At 44.2% G+C, this 19929-nt stretch overlaps 1 protein-coding gene across 1 annotated transcript; it reads left to right on the top strand.

Annotated features, from left to right (window-relative positions):
- Positions 1 to 8095: 8095 nt before the first annotated feature.
- On the top strand, positions 8096 to 11321 carry LOC130283935 (gamma-crystallin 1). Its single transcript, XM_056533717.1, has 3 exons — positions 8096 to 8104; positions 9595 to 9837; positions 11046 to 11321. Exons 1-3 carry the CDS (start codon positions 8096 to 8098, stop codon positions 11319 to 11321), a joined length of 528 nt encoding a protein of 175 aa, XP_056389692.1.
- The last annotated feature ends 8608 nt before the right edge of the window (positions 11322 to 19929 follow it).

The following is a 19929-nucleotide window of genomic DNA, read 5'->3' as shown; positions in this document are numbered from 1 at the left end:
GGGTGTAAGAAAAGGGGGGGGGTGCGTGGATTAGGGACTCTGTCTTAGAGGACCCGACTCTGCCAAACTCTAGATATAATCAGGAAGGGTACTTGGAACATATCGTGAAAAGTCATGCACATGGGGTGGCCAAACTGGACGTACTTAGTCCGGGGGTCACAAAATCAACCGGGGCAGCTGGAACGAGAGCAGGGAGAACAAGGTCCATGAGACCATCATATACTTATCGTCAATGAGGAGCAGCTATGTCGGTGTTCAGCTCCATCAGGTCTCTTTGATGTGCTTCTGGGCTTTCGTCCCCTATTTGCAGGCTTTAGGCGATTTCTATTTGTCACCTTTGAGACTGGATTGCAGTTTCTGGGAGCGCTGGTAGAGATTGGCACATGTCCACTGGAAGCCAGGACGGAATGAGGATCGGTTCTATCCCAACAAACTCCCACACTTTCTCCAGTTCTTCTGGATGTCTGATGGAGATGCGTTTCCCCTCCTTCAGAATGGAAATGCCAAAGGGTACAGCCACATGTAGGGGAGGCGCAGCTCCCGGAGCTTCTGCAGCAGTGAATTCAACATTCTGCGCTTTGCCAGAGTGGAGGGCGCAATGTCTTGAAATATGAGTATGGGGTTACCTTCAAATTGCAGAGAGTCAGCTTCTCTGTTGGCTTTTAGGACAGCAGCAGGGCCCACATAACTCAAGAGTCCACAGATAAGGTCCCTGGGTGGGTCAGTCGGAGCGGGTTTGGGCCGTAGCACCCTGTGTACTCTTTCAATCACAATGGAGGCTGCTCTGTCTTCCCCCAGGAGCGTGGAGAAGATCTGTTTTGTGACCACAGGTAAGGATTCAGCAGAAAAAGATTCTGGGACCCCTTTGATCTTTACATTTTTGTGTCTTCTTCTGTTTTTCTGGTCCTCCAACATTAGAAGAGCTTTGCTAAGGTTGGTTTCTTGTAGTCTCAGTTGTTGAGCAGCCCAGTCACAGAATGTGACTGTGTCTGTCATAGCGGCCTCTAGATGGTCCGTTCTATTACCAGCGTGGCGGACCACTGCCTTTATTTCTGCTAGTTCCTGCAGCACCGGAACGAAGGCCGTGTTCAGTGCTTTAGCAACAGCCTGCTGTACCGTCTTCTTCAGGAAGGACTTTGTAAAGGCCAGTCTTCCCTCCTCACCACCCGAGTCTATCTGGCTGCCGCTGTAGCTCTCCTCTTCTGAGTTGTCATCTCTTTTGGCCTCGCTGGCTGGTGCCGGCACCATCTTGAGACCTCTGACGGGACTCTGTTGGGCCCTTTTCTTCAAGTATTTCGCTAGGTCTGCTTGACTTTTTTGACCTTTAACAGGTCCTGGGGTATTCCCCTGAGTATCCTTGTCTGCCTTGCCCATGTTGGAGCTCCGTCATGCAGCCATCCAGCTCAGCGGTCAGGCTCTGCCCCCTCTTCATCAGTTTTAATCATAATCTCTAAAGCTGAATGATCGAATAAAGAGCGCATCAAGTAACTTTTCCTAGCCACTTTATCTATACTGCACTTATTTCCTAAGCAGATATCTATCCTAGACATAGTTTGGTAGGTTTTATTGCAACAAGAAAACCTCTTTTTTGGGGGGTTCTGAATCCTCCATATATCTTTCAATCCTATTTCACTACAAAATTTAGCTAGAGGTATTTGACCCGGACCATACAAAGTTTTTTTTATTTTATCTCATTCTATCTAGTCCCTCATCAATCACACAATTCATATCCCCTTGGACCAGAACTGGGCATTTGTCCTTGGACATATAAAACTCAATTAGTTTTTTTGAGGACCTCAGATGAATATATAGAAACACAAATCTACCCTCCCTATCCAAAACGTCATTCTTTATTTCCCGATTTATCTTTTTGTGAAATAATACTGTAACCACTCTTGAATAAGAAGTGTGAAAAGAGTGGTAATAATGTGCCCACCGATTTCTATTTACCAAATTTGAATTTTCAATAGTTAAGTGCGTTTCTACTAACCTAACTATCCCTGGTGCATAACTTTTCAGTACCCTCATTATAGTCATTTGTTTATTTTTTAAACAAAAATCTAATTCCCTAACATTCCATAAGTTTGTGTGTAGGGATTCATCTCTTTTTAGTATGGGGTCCCAGGAATTCTTTCTTAGGAGATGTGACGTTTGTTTTGAAGCAAATATAAAATCCCTCCGCAGATCTTAGTTGGAAAGAAACTAGATGCATAATTGATAGTTTTTCCCAAAATCTAATACTCACCAACCCCTGTTCCAAACATCCTTATATTTAATTCAGTTTACTATGTAACATATCTCTTACTACTTCGCTTAGGCAGGGCTCACATCTGCATTCTCAGAATCCATTCAAATTAAATTACTTAAGTTCGGGACATAAGAAGGGACGTAACTCCTGCAAACAATGGAAACCAAATGGAAACCAGACAGACCCCAATTAAAGTCAATGGACTTGTTGTTGTCTGTTGTGCAACGAACTGTTCAGCTCCAAGATGCACTTAACTACCAGACCTTGATGGTATTTATGGCTATTTCGTCAACATATGAGTTAAAGGGGTATTCCTTTTTAATCAACTGGTGTCAGAAAGTTAAACAGATTTGTAAATTACTTATATAAAAAAATCTTAATCATTCCAGTACTTATTAGCTGCTGAATACTACAGAGGAAATTATTTTCTTTTTGGAACACAGAGCTCTCTGCTGACATCATGACCACAGTGCTCTATGCTGACACCTCTGTCCATTTTAAGAACTTTCCAGGGTAAGAGAAAATCCCCATAGAAAACATATGCTCCTCTGGACAGTTTCTAAAATGGACAGAGATGTCAGCAGAGAGCACTGTGGTCGTGATGTCAGCAGAGAGCACTGGGTTCCAAAAAGAAAAGAATTTCCTCTGTAGTATTCAGAAGCTAATAAGTACTGGAAGGATTAAGATTTTTTTGTAGAAGTAATTTACAAATCTGTTTAACCTTCTGGCACCAGTTGATTTAAAAAAAAAAAAGTTTTCCACCGGAGTACCTCTTTAACCTCCTAAGGACCCATGATGTACGCGTACGTCATGACACCCTGTTACTTAAGGACCCATGACGCGTACGTCATGGAGAATTCCGGGCCCCGCCGAGCGCCGGGCGGGGATCGGACCTGGATGCCTGCTGAAATCATTCAGCAGGCATGCCGTGCAAACGCCCAGGGGGCCCCATGTCGGCAATAACGGCAAATCGCAAGTGAATTCACACTTGCGATTTGCACGATTTCGGGTCATTACGGGTCTATGGTGACCAGGAAATTAAGGGGGATCGCGGTTGTCCAATGTTACGCCGTGCGATCCGGGTCCCTGCTCCTCCCCGGAGCGCTCGCGGCGTTCCTCTCTCTGCAGCGCCCCGGTCAGACCCGCCGACCGGGAGTGCTGCACTGACACTGCCGGCGGGGATGCGATTCGCATAGTGGGACGCGCCCGCTCGCGAATCGCATCCCAAGTCACTCACCTGTCCCGGTCCCCGGCTGTCACGTCCTGTTGCGCGCGGCTCCGCTCCTTAGGGCGCGCGCGCCAGCTCTCTAAGATTTAAAGGGCCAGTGCACCAATGATTGGTGCCTGGCCCAATCAGTCTAATTAGCCTCCACCTGCTCCCTGCTCATATAACCTCACTTCCCCTTCACTGCTTTGCTGGATCTTGTTGCCTTGTGCCAGTGTTTGCCTTACCAGTGTTCCTGACCTCTTGCTATCGCCATTGACTACGAACCTTGCCGCCTGACCCGACCTTCTGCTACGTCTGACCTTGCCTCTGTCTAGTCCTCCTGTCCCAGCAGTCAGTGAGGTTGAGCCGTTGCCGGTGGATACGACCTGGTTGCTACCGCCGCAGCAAGACCATCCCGCTTTGCGGCGGGCTCTGGTGAATACCAGTAGCAACCTAGAACCGGTCCACCGACACGGTCCACGCCAATCCCTCGCCTGCCGAATCCTAACATCCAAGACACCGACGATCCCCCTGAAGGGATAGGAGTGAGGTGGCAGGGGTGCCAACCCTCCTATCCCTGCTATTGGTCATATAGATGCTATGACCAATAGCAGATCGGGGGCGGGGGGGGGGGGTTAATTTGGTTTCCCCATTCTGCCCACCCACAATAGGCAGGGCAGAATGGGGAAATCGACAGGGACTGGCGCCGAAGGTCACTTAGCGATCTGCGGAGGCTGCGGGTGACGGTGATCGGAGGGCGGCGATGTGCGGCTGGCTCCTTGGATCTTATAGAAGCCAGTGAGTTGCCTAGTAACATCTGTAGGGCTACAGTTTGAGACAACTATACAGTTATCTCTAAACAGTAGCCCTCCAGATGTTGCAAAACTACAACTACCAGCATGCCCAGACAGCTGTTTGGGCATGATGGGAGTTGTAGTTTTGCAACAGTTGGAGGTCTACAATTTAGAATCCACTGCACAGTGATCTCCAAAGTGTAGCCCTCTAGATCTTGCAAAACTACAACTTCTAGCATGCCCACACAGCAGTTTGCTGTCTGGGCATGCTGGGATTTGTAGTTTTGCAACCTCTGGAGGGCCGCAGTTTGGAGATCACTGTGCAGTGGACTCTAAACTGTAGCCCTCCAGATGTTGCAAAACTGTAAATCCCAGCATGCCCAAACAGCAAACAGCTGTCTCGGCATGCTGGGAGTTGTAGTTGCGCACTTCCAGCTGTATCATAACTACATCTCCCAGCATGCCCTTCGGCGATCAGTACATGCTGGGAGTTGTAGTTTTGCAACAGCTGGAGAAAATACTGAGATAGGTAACAGAACCTAACTGAAGGTTTTCCAACCAGTGTGCCTCCAGCTGTTGCAAAAGTACAACTCCCAGCATGCACGGTCTGTCAGTACATGCTGGGAGTTGTAATTTTGAAGCAGCTGGAGGTCTGCTTCCCCCATGTGAATGTACAGGGTACATTTACACGAGCAGTGTACAGAAAGTTTCCTGCTTGAAGTTTGAACTGCAGCAAATTTTTCGCTGCAGCACAAACTCCTAGCGGGAAACTCACCATAACCCACCAGTGCGAATGTACCCTAAAAACACTACACTACCACATAATAAAGAGTAAATTACTACATATACACTCCCTTACACAGCCCCCTCCCCCCCCCAATAAAAATGAAAAACGTATCGTATGGCAGTTCTTCCAAAATGGAGCCTCCAGCTGTTGCAAAACAACAACTCCCAGCATTTCTGGACAGCCACTGACTGTTCAAGCATGCTGGGAGTTTAGCAACAGCTGGAGGCACCCTGTTTGGGATTCACTGGCATAGAATACCCCTATGTCCACCCCTATGCAATCCCTAAATAAGTCCTCAAATGCGCATGGAGCTCTCTCACTTCAGAGCCCTGTCGTATTTCAAGGAAACAGATTAGGGCCACATATGGGGCATTTCCATACTCGGGACAAATTGCACTACAAATTTTGCGGGGCTTTTTCTCCTTTTACCCCTTATGAAAAGGAAAGGTTGGGGGCTACACCAGCTTGTTAGTGTAAATAAAATCAAAAAATTTACACTAACATGCTGGTGTTTCCCCATATTTTTTATTTTCACAAGCATTAAAAGGAAAAAAAAGACCCCTAAAATTTGTAACGTAATTTCACCTGAGTACGGATATACCCCATATGTGGGCATAAAATCCAAAGGATAGGGGATAAGATGTCAGATCGCCGGGGTCCTGCTGCTGGGGACCCCGGGGATCGCTGCTGCAGCACCCCGCTATCATTACTGCGCAGAGCGAGATCACTCTGCACGTAATGACGGGCAATACAGGGGCCGGAGCATCGTTACATCACGGCTCCTCCCCTCGTGACGTCACGGCCCGTCCCCATCAATACAAGTCTGTGGGAGGGGGCGTGGCAGTTGCCACGCCCCCTGCCATAGACTTGCATTAAGGGGACGGGCTGTGATGTCATGAGGGGCGGACCCATGACGTCACGCTGCTCCGACCCCTGTATCGCCCGTCATTACGTAGCAGTAATGATGACGGGGTGCCGCAGCGGCGATCCCCGGGGTCCCCAGCAGCGGGACCGCGGCGATCTGACATCTTATCCCCTATCCTTTGGATAGGGGATAAGATGCCAGGGGCGGAGTACCCCTTTAACAAAAAGTTGTCAAACACCTGTGGGGTGTTAAGGCTCACTGGACCCTTTGCTACGTGCCTTGAGGGGTGTAGTTTCCAAAATAGTATGCCATGTAGGTTTTTTTTTTGCTGTCCTGGCACCATAGGGGCTTCCTAAATGGGACATGCCCCCCAAAAACCATTTCAGCAAAATTTGCTTTTCAAAAGACAAATGTGACTCCTTCTCTTCACAGCATTGTAGTTTGCCTGCAGAGCATTTTACGTCCTAACCTGGTGTATTTTTTTATACTCAGAAGAGATGGGGTTACACATTTTGTGCGGCATTTTGTCCTATTATCCCTTGTAAAAATTTTACATTTGAGGGAAAACTAGCATTTTAGTGAAAAAAAAAATCATTTACTTATCCAACTTTAACGAAAAGTTGTCAAACACCTGTGGGTGTTAAGGCTCACTGGACTCCTTGTTACGTGCCTTGAGGGTGTAGTTTCCAAAATAGTATGCCATGTGTTTTTTTTTTTTTTGTGACATGCCCCCCAAAAACTATTTCAGAAAAACTCACTCTCCAAAATCCCACTGTCACTCCTTTCCTTCTGAGCCCTCTACTGCGCCCACCGAGCACTTGACATACACACATGAGGTATTTGCTTACTCGAGAGAAATTGGGTTACACATTTTAGGAAGATTTCTCTCCTTTTACCCCATGTAAAAATTTAATAACTGGGTCTACAAGAACATGCCAGTGTAAAAAATGAAGATTTTGAATTTTCTCCTTCAATTTGCTGCTATTCCTGTGAAACACCTAAAGGGTTAACAAACCTTTTGAATGTCATTTTGAATACTTTGAGGGGTGCAGTTTTTATAATGGGGTCATTTATGGGGTACTTCTAATATGAAGGCCATTCAAATCCACTTTAAAACAGAACAGTTCCCTGGAAAACTTCGATTTTGAAAATTTTGTGAAAAATGTGAAAATTGCTGCTATACTTTGAAGCCCTCTGATGTCTTCCAAAAGTCAAAACATGTCAACTTTATGATAGAAACATAAAGTAGACATATTGTATATGTGAATCAATATATAATTTATTTGGAATATTAATTTTCCTTATAAGCAGAGAGCTTCAAAGTGAAAAAAATGCTAAATTTTTAATTTTTTCATCAAATTTTGGAATTTTTCACCAAGAAATTATGCAAGTATCGACAAAATTTTACCACTAACATAAAGTAGAATATGTCACGAAGAAACAGTCTTGGAATCAGAATGAAAGGTAAAAGCATCCCAGAGTTATTAATGTTTAAAGTGACAGTGGTCAGATGTGCAAAAAATGGCCGGGTCCTACAGTGAAAATTGGCTGGGTCCATAAGGGGATAAATACTTTATATGTAGTACACCTGATAGTTACTTATATTGCACTGACTTTTGCTTGTAAGCCAACATACACCTCTATTATCATTAAATACCCTTTTCATTGTTCTCAAAATAACAAAGACATTAAGATACATAGAAAATATGTGGTGTACCAATAGCACAAAATGTCATTAATAAAAATGTAGCTGCAACTGTAAAGTGTAAAAAAAAAACTCTATTAAAAATCCTTACCTGCAAGTAAAGAAACCTCATATTTACATCTATCAAATTACTTTATTTTTATTAATCTTTAAAGAGATACACAAAACTTATTTAAATGTACATGTACTTTTCTGTACTTTTATGGAAAGATGCATTAGCATGTGCAGTTACTTTGCTAATTCTATATTTCCTGACAGTAGCAAATAAACATGGACCCGTGATAATGCAAAGCTGACAAAAGAGGTATACAAAGACTGAAAATTCTCGGCTTTTACATAGAGTGAAAAGAGAAATACTATACATTGTTTGTTCTAAGCGAGATTTCTATTGTGTTAGTAATGCAGATCCAGCAATGGGCATGGTATATAAGGAGAGCTCTGTGTGCCATTCCACATCACCACGGCATCATTAAAGACTCTCTAGGAAAAATGGGCAAGGTAATGTTGTTCACTTTATACAGTAAACAAATTAACTGTTTTCTTTTTCATTTTTGTTTACAGTCTTTATTCAAGGGCCAAGGATTTTCAAAATTTTAATTACATAAACTTTTCTAAAGAAAACCAGTACAGCAATATATTCTTCGCTTAGTATAATTTCTACCAGGAAAGGACCGGTTCACACATTGTATATTCAAAAGAAAAATATGGCACACAATAGGTAGAGAAAATAGAAATATTTTTTTATTTTTATAATATATTATTAAAGTCTAAAAAGGTGTCTGGCAGTGCACACGCTTTTTGATTGCAACATTGTGTGCACTGACAGCTGCTTTTTCATAGACTTTAACAGAACACAATATTAGATTTAAAAAAAACATTGTTTTATTATACCTATTTTAAAGCCAACATTTTCTCTTGAGTTTATGTTGTGTTAACCAAGCCTAATGCTATGTTCTCGCTCTGTTTTAGAGCCATTTTTATAGCTGTTTTTTGTGCCCATTTTGGTCAGTGTTTTTACCATAAACACAAGTGGAACTGACACAGAGAATGAAAGATAAAAAGATTTGCACTTTTTTGGTGTTATGGACCCACTCCTAGTTTTGACAGAAAATACTGACTAGCCGAAATACTGTTTAACAACATGGTGTGAGGCTATCATCACAAACTATTTCTTTTCTGGCTTAATTTTAGGCTGAACAGTTTTGTTAGCCATATTTTGCTTTTAGGCTATTTTCTTAGCCATGTATGGTTCGAAATTTAGGTTCAAAGAATGATCTAGGTACATAGCTCAAGAGTGTCATTACAGAATGAGGATTTTCATTGCAATTATTAAATATAAATCCAGGACAAATTGTAAAATTGAGGACAGGTATAAAGGAAAGACTGAGGCTATGTTCACATGGAATATGTGCGGAATGCAACACATTTGCTAGATTTGGTGGCATCATCTTCATAGACGGCAATGCATTTCCAAGTGGAATCCGCAGAAACAGTGAACCGGTATTTTGGGATTTCCATGGCAGAAACATGTGCCACAGAAATTCTGACATGTGAACAATACAGCCAAATCCCATTGAAATCAATGCAGCGGAATTTAGGAGCAGAATATTCCCACAGAATTACTCTTGGAAATTCTGCCATGTGAACATAGCCTGAGAGTTCTCTTTTCAAATACATTCCTGGCTTTATATTCAATAACTGCAATGAAAAAGCTTAACATGAACTCTCAACTTTACAATGATTGAATATAATGAACTAATTCTAATGTCTGTTTGTATAAGAATTATATCAATGGTATACATATCCATTTCTGCACATTTGTTATAGAAGTACACCTAGACCCAAAATGTTTTATATTATAACAACACTCAATATTGAAATAAAGCCTTTCCTGTTTTATTGTCTTTCACATTTCATTGATGTTGTTGACTTTATAACTTTAATATAGTAAAATTTAGATTGTATGTTTTTTTTTTTTGTTACCTTAGATAATTTTCTATGAGGACAGGAACTTCCAGGGCCGCTCTTATGAGTGCAGCTCTGACTGCTCTGATCTGAACTCATATTTCAGTCGCTGCAATTCCATCCGTGTAGAGAATGGAAACTGGATGTTGTATGAACGTCCCAACTACACTGGACACCAGTACTTCCTGAGAAGGGGTGAATATCCTGACTTCCAGCAGTGGATGGGATTAAATGATTCCATAAGGTCTTGTCGCATTATTCCTCAGGTATAACATATTTTTAACTAGAAAATAAAGTCAAGGGGCATCCTATATAACTTCATTTTTGTAGTAAAAATGACACCTTATCTTTATTCTGTAGGTCCATACAATTAAAATGATACCCTACTTATACAGGTTTGATTTTGTCATACTTCTGGAAAAAAATCATAACTACATGCAGGAAAATGTATACGTTTAAAATTGTCATCTTCTGACCCCTATAACTTTTTTATTTTTCCGCGTACGGGGCGGTATGACGGCTCTTTTTGTTTGCACCGTGATCTGAAGTTTTTAGTGGTATCAATTTGTATTGATTGGACTTTTTGATCACTTTTTATGAATTTTTTCATGATATAAAAAGGGACCAAAAATACGCTATTTTGGATTTGGAATTTATTTGCGCACACTCCATTGACCATGCGGTTTAATTAATGATATATTTTTATAATTTGGACATTTCTGCATGCAGCAATACCACATATGTTTATTTTTTATTTACAGGTTTTTTTTTTAAATGGGAAAGGGGGGGATTTAAACTTTTATTAGGGAAGGGGTTAAATGATCTTTATTCACTTGCACTGAGCAGTCATTCGGTGATCGAACACCAGGAGGCAGGTAAGCTGTCCTACAGCTTTTCGGGATGCCGGGATTTCACCGCGGTGATCCCGAACAGCCCCCTGAGCTAACTGGCAACGTTTTACTTTCACTTTATATGGGGCGTTCAACTTTGAATGCCGTTTCTAAAGGGTTAATAGCACGCAGCACTGATCGCGGTGTCGCACGCTAATAACCCTTTAGAAGTGGTGTTCAAAGTTGAACGCCGCGTATAAAGTCAAAGTAAAACGTTGCCGGTTAGCCATGGGTCCCAGCCATTGTTAGAGCCTGGGGCCGACCATGCTGTGGCCCTGCGTTATAGAACGGGAGCATACTCAAGACGTACAGGTACGCCCTGAGTCCTTAGCTCTTAGCTTCAGCTATTGTAAATAGTGTCTTATCTATACATTGGTGTCACCTTTCACTGTAATATTGCACAGATCACTTGAAAGACAAAACAGGAAGTCTAAGCTTAATTTTAGGCTATTCTCATACAGTGCATTTTTAAGTTGTGCCCGTTTTTGCAATGTGTTCTTTTTAAGTTTAAGGAAAAGTGATTTTCTATGCACACAGTATATAAAACATTTAGAATATTTTTTCCCCATAATGTTTCATTACAGCATCGTGGATCCTTTAGATTGAGGATCTATGAAAGGGAAGAATTCAGGGGCCAGATGATGGAGTTCATTGAAGACTGCCCTCAAGTCCATGAAGAATTCAATTATCACGACATTCACTCCTGCAATGTCCTTGAAGGGCACTGGATCTTCTATGAGCAGCCAAACTACAGAGGACGACAGTATTACCTGAGGCCAGGAGAGTACAGGAGATATACTGAATGGGGAGCTGTAACCCCAAGAGTTGGTTCTTTCAGGAGAGTTCAGGATTTATTTTAAAGATATTTAATTGAACATGATAAAAAATGCAAATAAAGTGTAAAACAATTACAAAATACACTGTGTTATTATATTATATTGCACATGAAAAATGTGTATATAGGTTTCCCATAAAGGGTTTTCACATAAAGAGTGAAGGATCTTCATTGTTTGTCACATGATTATTTTTGTACCACATGATTGTGTTTAAGTCACATGTTTAAGTCATATGATCGTAACCCAGAAAACCCAGTGACCAGGTGACCTCTCCAGTGACCTATGGACTCCTTGTAAGCCCCCTATATAAGATAGGGATTAGCTGCAATCTCTCTCTTATACCTCGTGTGTTGCTGAGGTCCAGTGCAGTGCAGTCATCTCGGTGTGTGTGTCCAGAGTATTGGAGGCCTCAAGCCTAAATTCTGCAGCCACCTGTCAATTGCAAGTAACCCAAAGTCATCTAATTGTCAGTCATCAAGTCAAGTCAAGTCTACTGTCTAGTCACCGTGGCATGCATTATAGTCAGTCTATCTACTGCAAGTCCCAGCGAGCCTACGAGGTCTCTCTGTGTCACTTTCCACCTCACTGGGATACTGACTGAACTGTATAGACTATCCCACCTGTCTAACCTCAGTAAAAGTGACCGTTACCATTAACATGGCCTTGGACTCTTTATTGCCCCTGTCTGACCTAGGACTAGCGGTACTAACTTCGGGCGGCTATAGAGGAAAACCATGCCCTGACGTCACGAACATGAAAGGGTTAATATCATCTACCCCTAAGCAACACCATCTGCTCCTTACACCTCTTCAGTGTTGCGAGGAAGAACTAAATGTCTGCCCTGTGTTGCAGGGGAAGACTTTACCGACCGGACCAAAACAGGAAGTTCTCCGGGACCAAAACAGCCTGCGTCCGGCTCCATTGTCCCCAGTGAAGCACCCGCTGCAGCGCAGACTCTGCATATACTAACAATCATCGCAAGTAAGTCTCTGATGCCAGTGGCTCCCTGCATTAACCCTCTAGTGCCCAGCAGTGTCACCGGGTACTTACCACATCGGGGGGAGCACCACCCAGAGTTTTCCTGTCATTCAAGGCTAAGCCGCTGCAGCTTAAAGTTACAATGCACTCAATTCTACTTCTATCTTAAAGTGACGGCGTACTCAAAAAGTCTACAAGATGTCAGCACTGGTATTCATGGGGAACCCTGTCCTCCCTACCTGCAACAAAGACACCTTCACCCTGAGGGATTTTAAGGAGAGGATCCAGAGTTTGTTTGTCTTTTATTCTCTCCCTCCTAATCAACAGGTGCAGTTGCTCACAGGACAGCTACAGGGAGCAGCACTAGAGGAAGTCTGCACCTGGCCCTGACTGTTGAGCAGATTTTTGAAGGGTTGTACCAGGTATTTGAGTCACATTCTCCGTCAGAGGTACGTTTCCGGTTGTATGAGAGGCAACAGAAGCCAGGTGAGACTTTAAGAGCTTATTCCATCGCCTTACGCCCTAGAGACTGTTAAAAAAAAAATAGATGGTATCACACCAGAGCAGGGCAAAAGGTGTTAATGGACAGGTTTATTGATGGGGCTCTTAATAAGTGGAACAAACCCCAACTGAGAATGTTAGCGGTCCAAAATCCCAATATACCATTTCCTACTTTCAAGAGACTGGCTATACAAGTAATTGAATCTGGGACTGAGTTAGAGGAAGTTTGTACACCCCTTACACCTGTCCAAGAGCCACTAGGGGTGGTAGCCAGACCTATACCACCACCGTCACCTGTCCCTGCTCCAGTTTATTCTACTTTGCCAGTCACTGCAGTCCAAGTAACCCTGTCAGTCACTACAGATTCAGACCTACAGTGTATTGAACAAGACAATTCACTAAGGTTTTCTAGGAGCTCGCCACCCGGCCTGCTCCCCTCTCCCGTGAACAATCCTTGCCTTGAGAAACCCCCTCTGCTCCTGCCCCATGTAATCCCAGTTGCTGTGCTCCTTCACCCGCTAGATATTCTGGGAGTAATAGACCCTTCTGTACCCACTGTAACAAGTCTGGACACTGGACAATGCACTGCTGGGGTTTAAACAGAATTCCCACTGGGGTCAAGGACCGGACCCAAGGAAAACAGCCAACAGTCACAACTCCTGAATGCCCTAAGTTAGAACTATCACGTTATGTCGCATCTTGTCCCCATGTATAGATTATTGTGGAAGGTGTACAGTTGAAGGCGTTGATAGATACAGGGTCACAAGTGTCTACTATACCTAAAAATGTTTTCTATAAGTATTGGGATGCTCTTGTATTGTGTGAGCCTAATGATGTTGACCTGAGAGAATTAATGGGCAACCAATACCCAGACATGGATATTGGGAACCAATCATTCAGTTGGGAGAGCACATACTTAGAGGGCAGGGAGTGATTGTAACTAATGTGTCAGATAAGGGGTCTGCTGAGTTTATACTGGGGATGAATATCATGAAAAACTGTTTCTCTGAAATTGTAGATTCCTTGAATGCATCTCTCCCATAAATGTCCCCTTCAGGCCAGTGGGCTGTGCTGCACCACTTAAAGGTGCTACAGGAGGAGCAGAAGTTTGCCAACCAGCAAGGTGAAATCTGCAGAGTACGAATCCAAGACATCAGGTCGTTGACCTTACAACCCAACACAGAAACAATTATCTGGTGCCGTGCACATCCTGAAATAAGAAATAAGGACTATCGCCTGGTCCGAGCCGCAAGTAGCCTTGTCACAGTTACCAATGGGAGAGTTCCAGTCTGGCTAGTCAATCTGTCTGATGTTGCTACAGTCTTACCTAAATACATCCCAGTTGGCCAGTTCTAGAGTCAAGCAACATCTTAACAGAATGCAAGGTGGCCCAACAGCGGGCAGCCCAAGTGACTCCAGGATCTGCTACAAGTTCCCCTGAGCTCTGGTGGGCACAACCCCAGTGGAGTCATCAATGTCACCAAGAGGTACCACAAGGCTTTCAGTAAACACCCCACAGACTTTGGACGTCCATCCCTGATCCAGCAACGGATTCTGACAGACGACAGCCCAACAATCAAAGAAAGACACCGTCCGGTCGTGCCAGGCATGTATCAAACCATTAAGAAGATGCTGGTTGACATGAAGGACACGAACATTATTCAAGAGAGTCAGAGTTCCTGGGGAGCGCCCCTTGGCTTGGTCAAGAAGAAGGATGGGACCATCCGTTTTTGTGTTGACTACCGGAAACTGAACAATGTTACACATAAGGACACTTATCCCCTTCCAAAAATTGAAGAGTCACTTACAGCCCTCAGATCGGCTGCCTACTTCTCCACCTTGGACTTAACTAGTGGGTATTGGCAAGTGCTTGTGGCTGTGGAAGACCGAGAGAAGACAGCCTTCGTGACCCCCATGGGACTGTTTGAATTCAGGAGTATGCAATTTGGGCTGTGGACTGCTCCTGCTACTTTCCAGTGTCTGATGGAGCGGTGCCTGGGCCAACTAAACTTTCTGAGTGTCCTATTGTACCTTGATGATGTCATTGTGTAATCCAAGTCCTACCAGGAGCACCTTAGTCATCTGTCAGATGTCTTCAAAGTCTTGATCAAACATAGATTGAAGATTAAGCTGTCCAAGTATCATCTGCCTAAACCTCAGGTACACTACTTGGGTCATGTTGTCAATGCCGAGGGAGACCAGCCTTATCCCGAGAAGGTAGAGATTGTCAAGGACTGGCCTACCCCGTGCACAGTGAAAGATGTGTGGAGCTTCCTGGGATTTGCCTGCTACTACTGCAGCTTCATTCCCCACATCGCCCAGATTGCAGAACCCTTCACAGCTCTCTTACGGAGTACGGCGAAGGAGCACTTTAGTGGAAGACTACCTGTTTTATGGGCCGAAGAGCAAGAAACAGCATTCCGAACTCTTAAACACCTGTTGACAGAACCTCCTTTTCATTAATATTTCCTGCTAAGTTGCGTGTGATGTATATGAAAAGGTTTCTTTTTTTGCAGAGAGTACTGAAGCGGGAATTGGCTGGACCAGGAGAGGATAAAATGAACATTTGTAGTAAGAATTGATTGTATGGCATCAGGTGTTGATGGATTGGTTGTACAATTCAGTACGTCTAACCGGATGTCACTTAGGATGTTATAATCTTTGTAATTATTTTGGACAGTAGAGGGGAGGGGGAGGGGAGGAGGGGAGGGAGGAGGAGGAGGTAGGTGACGTAGGGTAAAGACCGGTTAATGTTAGCGGGTCATGAGAAGGGAGGGGAGAGGAATTGGGACTGTCAGAAGGGGAAGGTATTATTTTCTAATTTTTTTTTAAATGTCAAGGATAATAAACGATATGGGGGAAATGGGGGAGCGACGCCAAGAGAGTGGCCATATTTGATAGGTGTACAAAATTATTTGCCAGCAATTGTTTGCCTGGTGGAATCTCATGTCACTAAGGAAACAGAGGGGAATATTGCCAGGAGATGGGCACAAATGGAGTTTTACTCCTCGATATCCAGCTATTCAGCTGGGGTATCAGTTTCTATACATAGGGTCATTCCGTTTAAAACATTTTGTAAGAAAATTGATGAAAGAGGACAGTATGTCTTTCTACATGCTAAATTTCATGATTGGGAGGGAGTAATGGCCTTTTTCTATATCCCTCCCCCATTCTCCACTCAGCCTCTATTAGATTTAATTATTTTTTGTAGAGGGAAAGAATACTTTCCATTATATTTGTTAGGGGATTATAATTGTTTAATGGATTCCGCTAAGGATAGATCCTCAACGGAGTTGGAAGGGAGTCGGAAACCCCCCTCCTTAAGTTGTGTGTAGAGATGGGTTGGAGAGACCCGTGGCGTATAATGAATCCTGAATCCTGTTTTCCTGCTTCTTGGCCTTTCATAAAAGTAGCTTAGCGAATTGATATAGCTGTGATCTATTGAAGCTACTGTATTAAATATGAAGGTAGTAGTGTTGAGCGGCATAAGCCATATTCAAATTCGCGTTATTTTGCGAATATATGGACGAATATTCGTCATATATTCGCTATATTCGCATATTTGTAATATTCGCGTTATATTTTCGCATATGCGAAAATTAGCATATGTGAAGATTAGCATATACCAACATTAGCATTCACGTAAATTTGCATATGCGAAAATTACCATATGCAAATTTTTGCATATGCGAAAATTCGCACGCCAGTCTCACACAGTAGTATTAGAGCCTTCTTTACACCACACAAGCTGGAAGCAGAGAGGGGTGATCACTGTGATGTGTACTGTAAAAAAAAAAAAACAACAAAAAAAAAAATATTCGTAATTACGAATATATATTGCTATATATAGCCTCTGACTGTGTGACATGTTGGATCAGCCATTGACTAAACCACCTCCAGTCTGAGAGGGGTGGGGTGCACGGCTAAAGAGGGTGCCACACTCCCCAACTTACAAAGAAAAAACAAAGGGAAAAATAGCCAGCACAACAACCTAATACACAGGTGCCTGCTGCTGTGGCAAATACAACATGTACAAAAAAGAAAGTTGCAACAGCACTCTAGGTCAAAAAATGGAGGCTCTTAGTGCACTTTTTGATCAAAAAGTTAACCTTCAGTGCTTCTTCTTTCCAGAGAAAACACAGCGGCTGCTGAGGTCTATCAGGTTGGGGGACCGTGATGCCGAAGGGGGGGAAGCCTCTACCTCCGTCTCTAAAGGGCCTAGGGCCTTTAAAGCGGATGAGTCCCTGCTGTCTTTAATGAAGACAGAATGGAAAAAGCCGGAGAAGGGTCCCGTGCTTACCATGCGCTTTAAGAGCATGTTCCCTATGCAGGAAGACCAGGTATCCTCCTGGGGACCTGTGCCCAAAGTGGTTTTGGCCATCTCCAAGCTATCCAAACGGACCTTGGTACCCTCTGACAATGGCTCCAGCCTCCAGGATGCCATGGACCGTAAGGCCGATTGTGCTTTACGGTGCTCTTACTCCTCCTCCTCGGCGTCCGCCTCTGTGGTGATAGCCTCTTCTGAGGTGGCTAAATTTCTGAGAAACAGATTTTCTCAGATTCAGTCTGACCTAGACCAGGGGGTCTCTAGGGATGACATTTTGGCCTCTTGTAAGACGGCTAGTTTTTGTCGCCCCTCAACAACTTAAGTTGGCCGCTAAAACCATGGCCCTTTCCTCTGCGGGGCGTCTCCCCTTATGGTTGAAGCCATGGAGGTTGGATACCTCCTCTAAGCACACCTTGTGTGCCATAACATACGAGCCTGGCATTCTTTTTGGGACTGAGCTTGACCACATTATGGAGGGGCTGTCTGATCGGAAAGGGAAATCCCTTCCTCAGCAGTCCTTTCGTGGTCGAGGTAAAAGGTATGGAGCTAGATTTGGCTCCCAAGCCAAACCCCAAAAAGATTGGGGGTCCCAAAAGCAAAGGGGCTGTAGACGCCCCAGGGGTTCCAAGGGTGAAGATCCTTGGCACCCTGACTACGGGCCTCCTCGAGGCTCTTGGATTCCAGCCAGTGCTCCCATTCTATCCCCACTTCCCTTCTCTTCCTGTAGGTGGACATCTCCACAATTTCTTAGATGCTTGAGGACACATATCCAAGATCCCTGGGTCCTCCGAATTATTTCGGAAGGGTACAAAGTGGATATGGAGGATACTCCTCCAGACAAATTCGTAAGAACCAGACTTCTTCCTTCCAGCAAACAAAAGATTTTGGAAGCCTATATTCTGGAATATCTCCAGATGGGTGCCTTGGAGGAAGTTCCCTCTCAAGAGCAAGAGGCGGGCATCTATTCTCCTGTGTTTCTGGTTCCCAAAGTCACAGGAGATTTGAGGATGATCATAGACATAAGGTTCTTCAACCAGTCTATCAGACGGAAGCGTTTCCGAATGGAAACCATTCAGTCAGTTATCAATCTTCTTATGCCAGGGGACTTCCTGGCAACCTTGGACCTCAAGGATGCTTATCTGTATATCCCCATCCATCCTGGGTCCAGAAGATTCTTAAGGATCGGTGTGCAAATTCAGGGAGTTCTAAGACACTATCAGTTTGTCGCCCTCCCATTTGGGATCTCTTCGGCACCTCATACCTTTACCAAGGTAGTAGTTTCTGTGGTAGCCACTCTAAGACTCCAGGGACTGTGTATAGTCCCTTACCTAGATGACTGGCTTCTCAAAGCCTCCTCCCAAGCGATCCTTTCCCAACATATTCAGACCGCTGTGTCCTTTCTCCATCAACTAGGTTGGATAATCAATTGAAACAAATCCAACCTCCAACCAGCCCCATCTGTGAGATTCCTGGGTTTTATGATAGATTCCGTAGCGATGACTATTCATCTAACTCCCAAAAGGAAGCTACGGGTACAGGACACAGCACAATCTCTCTTAGTTCCCAAGCTGGTAACTCTCCGCTATCTAATGAAAATGTTGGGACTAATGTCTGCAACTGCGGAAGCGCTAGCCTGGGCTTTGTGGCACCTACGTCCGCTTCAGTCGGAGGTACTAGCCAAGTGGGATCACAGTTCAAAGGGACTAAATTCCGTGCACTCCCTGTCTCCTCAAGTCCAGTCCTCTCTACGTTGGTGGGCTCATCTCCAGGACGGAAAATCTCTGATCCAACCTGTCTGGATCATACTTACCACAGACGCGTCCCTTGTAGGTTGGGGGTTCTCCTCAGGAGAAGTTATTATCCTCGAATCTCCTAGAGATCCGGGCCATCAGACTAGCCCTCTTTCACTTTGCTCCTCATATTCAGGGCAAGGCTGTGAGAGTCCAGTCAGACAGCATGACAGTTGTCCTTTATACCAACAAACAGGGAAGCACGAAGTCACAAAGTCTCCTGAGAGAGATAGGTGTGATTCTGGATTGGGCAGAATTGAACCTCACCCACTTATCGGCCGTTCATATCTGGGGTACTCACAACGTAATAGCAGATCGCCTGAGCAGAGGCCTTCCAACTGGAGAGCGGTCTCTCCATCCAGAGATCTTCCATCAGATCACGCTCAGTTGGGGCATGCCAGAGATCGATCTCATGGCAACGAGGTTCAACGCCAAGGTGGACAGATTCTGTTCCCTCTACAGATAGGACAATCCCTTGGCAGTAGATGCTCTGTCAATCCCTTGGAGGTTCAGGCTGGCCTACATCTTCCCTCCTATTTCCTTGATCCCGAGGGTATTGATGAAAATCAGGCAGGACCAAGCCTCTGTGATAGCCATCATTCCATATTGGCCCAAAAGAGCTTGGTTCACCCAACTCATTCAGATGAGTCAGGGTAAATTTTGGAGGCTTCCCCCAGAGCAAGCAATAGTGACAGGGGACACTCACAGCTGTTCCAACATACAAATGTTCAACCTGACAGCCTGGAGGTTGATCGGTCCCTTCCAGGAGTAGAAGGGCTCTCAGGGTCGGTCTTAAGAACATTGTCGCACTCCAGATCTGAGGCTACAACTAGATCTTATGGAAGAATATGGAGCACATTCTCATCCTGGTGTCGGCTACGCCAACTGTCTCCAAAGGATCCTACCATTCCTACTGTTCTACAATTCCTGCAAGATGGATTAGACAAAGGACTATCTCCTTCCACCTTATGAGTGCAAGTATCAGCTATCTCGGCTTTCCTCAATAAGTCTCTTTCTCAAGACCCCCTAATTAGAA

The sequence above is a fragment of the Hyla sarda genome, chromosome 8 (genome assembly GCF_029499605.1).
Source record: "Hyla sarda isolate aHylSar1 chromosome 8, aHylSar1.hap1, whole genome shotgun sequence".
NCBI classification, from domain to species: Eukaryota; Metazoa; Chordata; class Amphibia; order Anura; family Hylidae; genus Hyla; species Hyla sarda.
The sequence above is the reverse complement of the archived record's forward strand: the minus strand, read 5'-3'. Positions and strand labels throughout refer to the sequence as shown.

Bases quoted from the DNA above. Each gene is read 5' to 3' on its own strand.
- LOC130283935 (XM_056533717.1), top strand. The intron at 9,838-11,045 runs GTATAACATATT...GTTTCATTACAG, and splicing joins CTTGTCGCATTATTCCTCAG to CATCGTGGATCCTTTAGATT.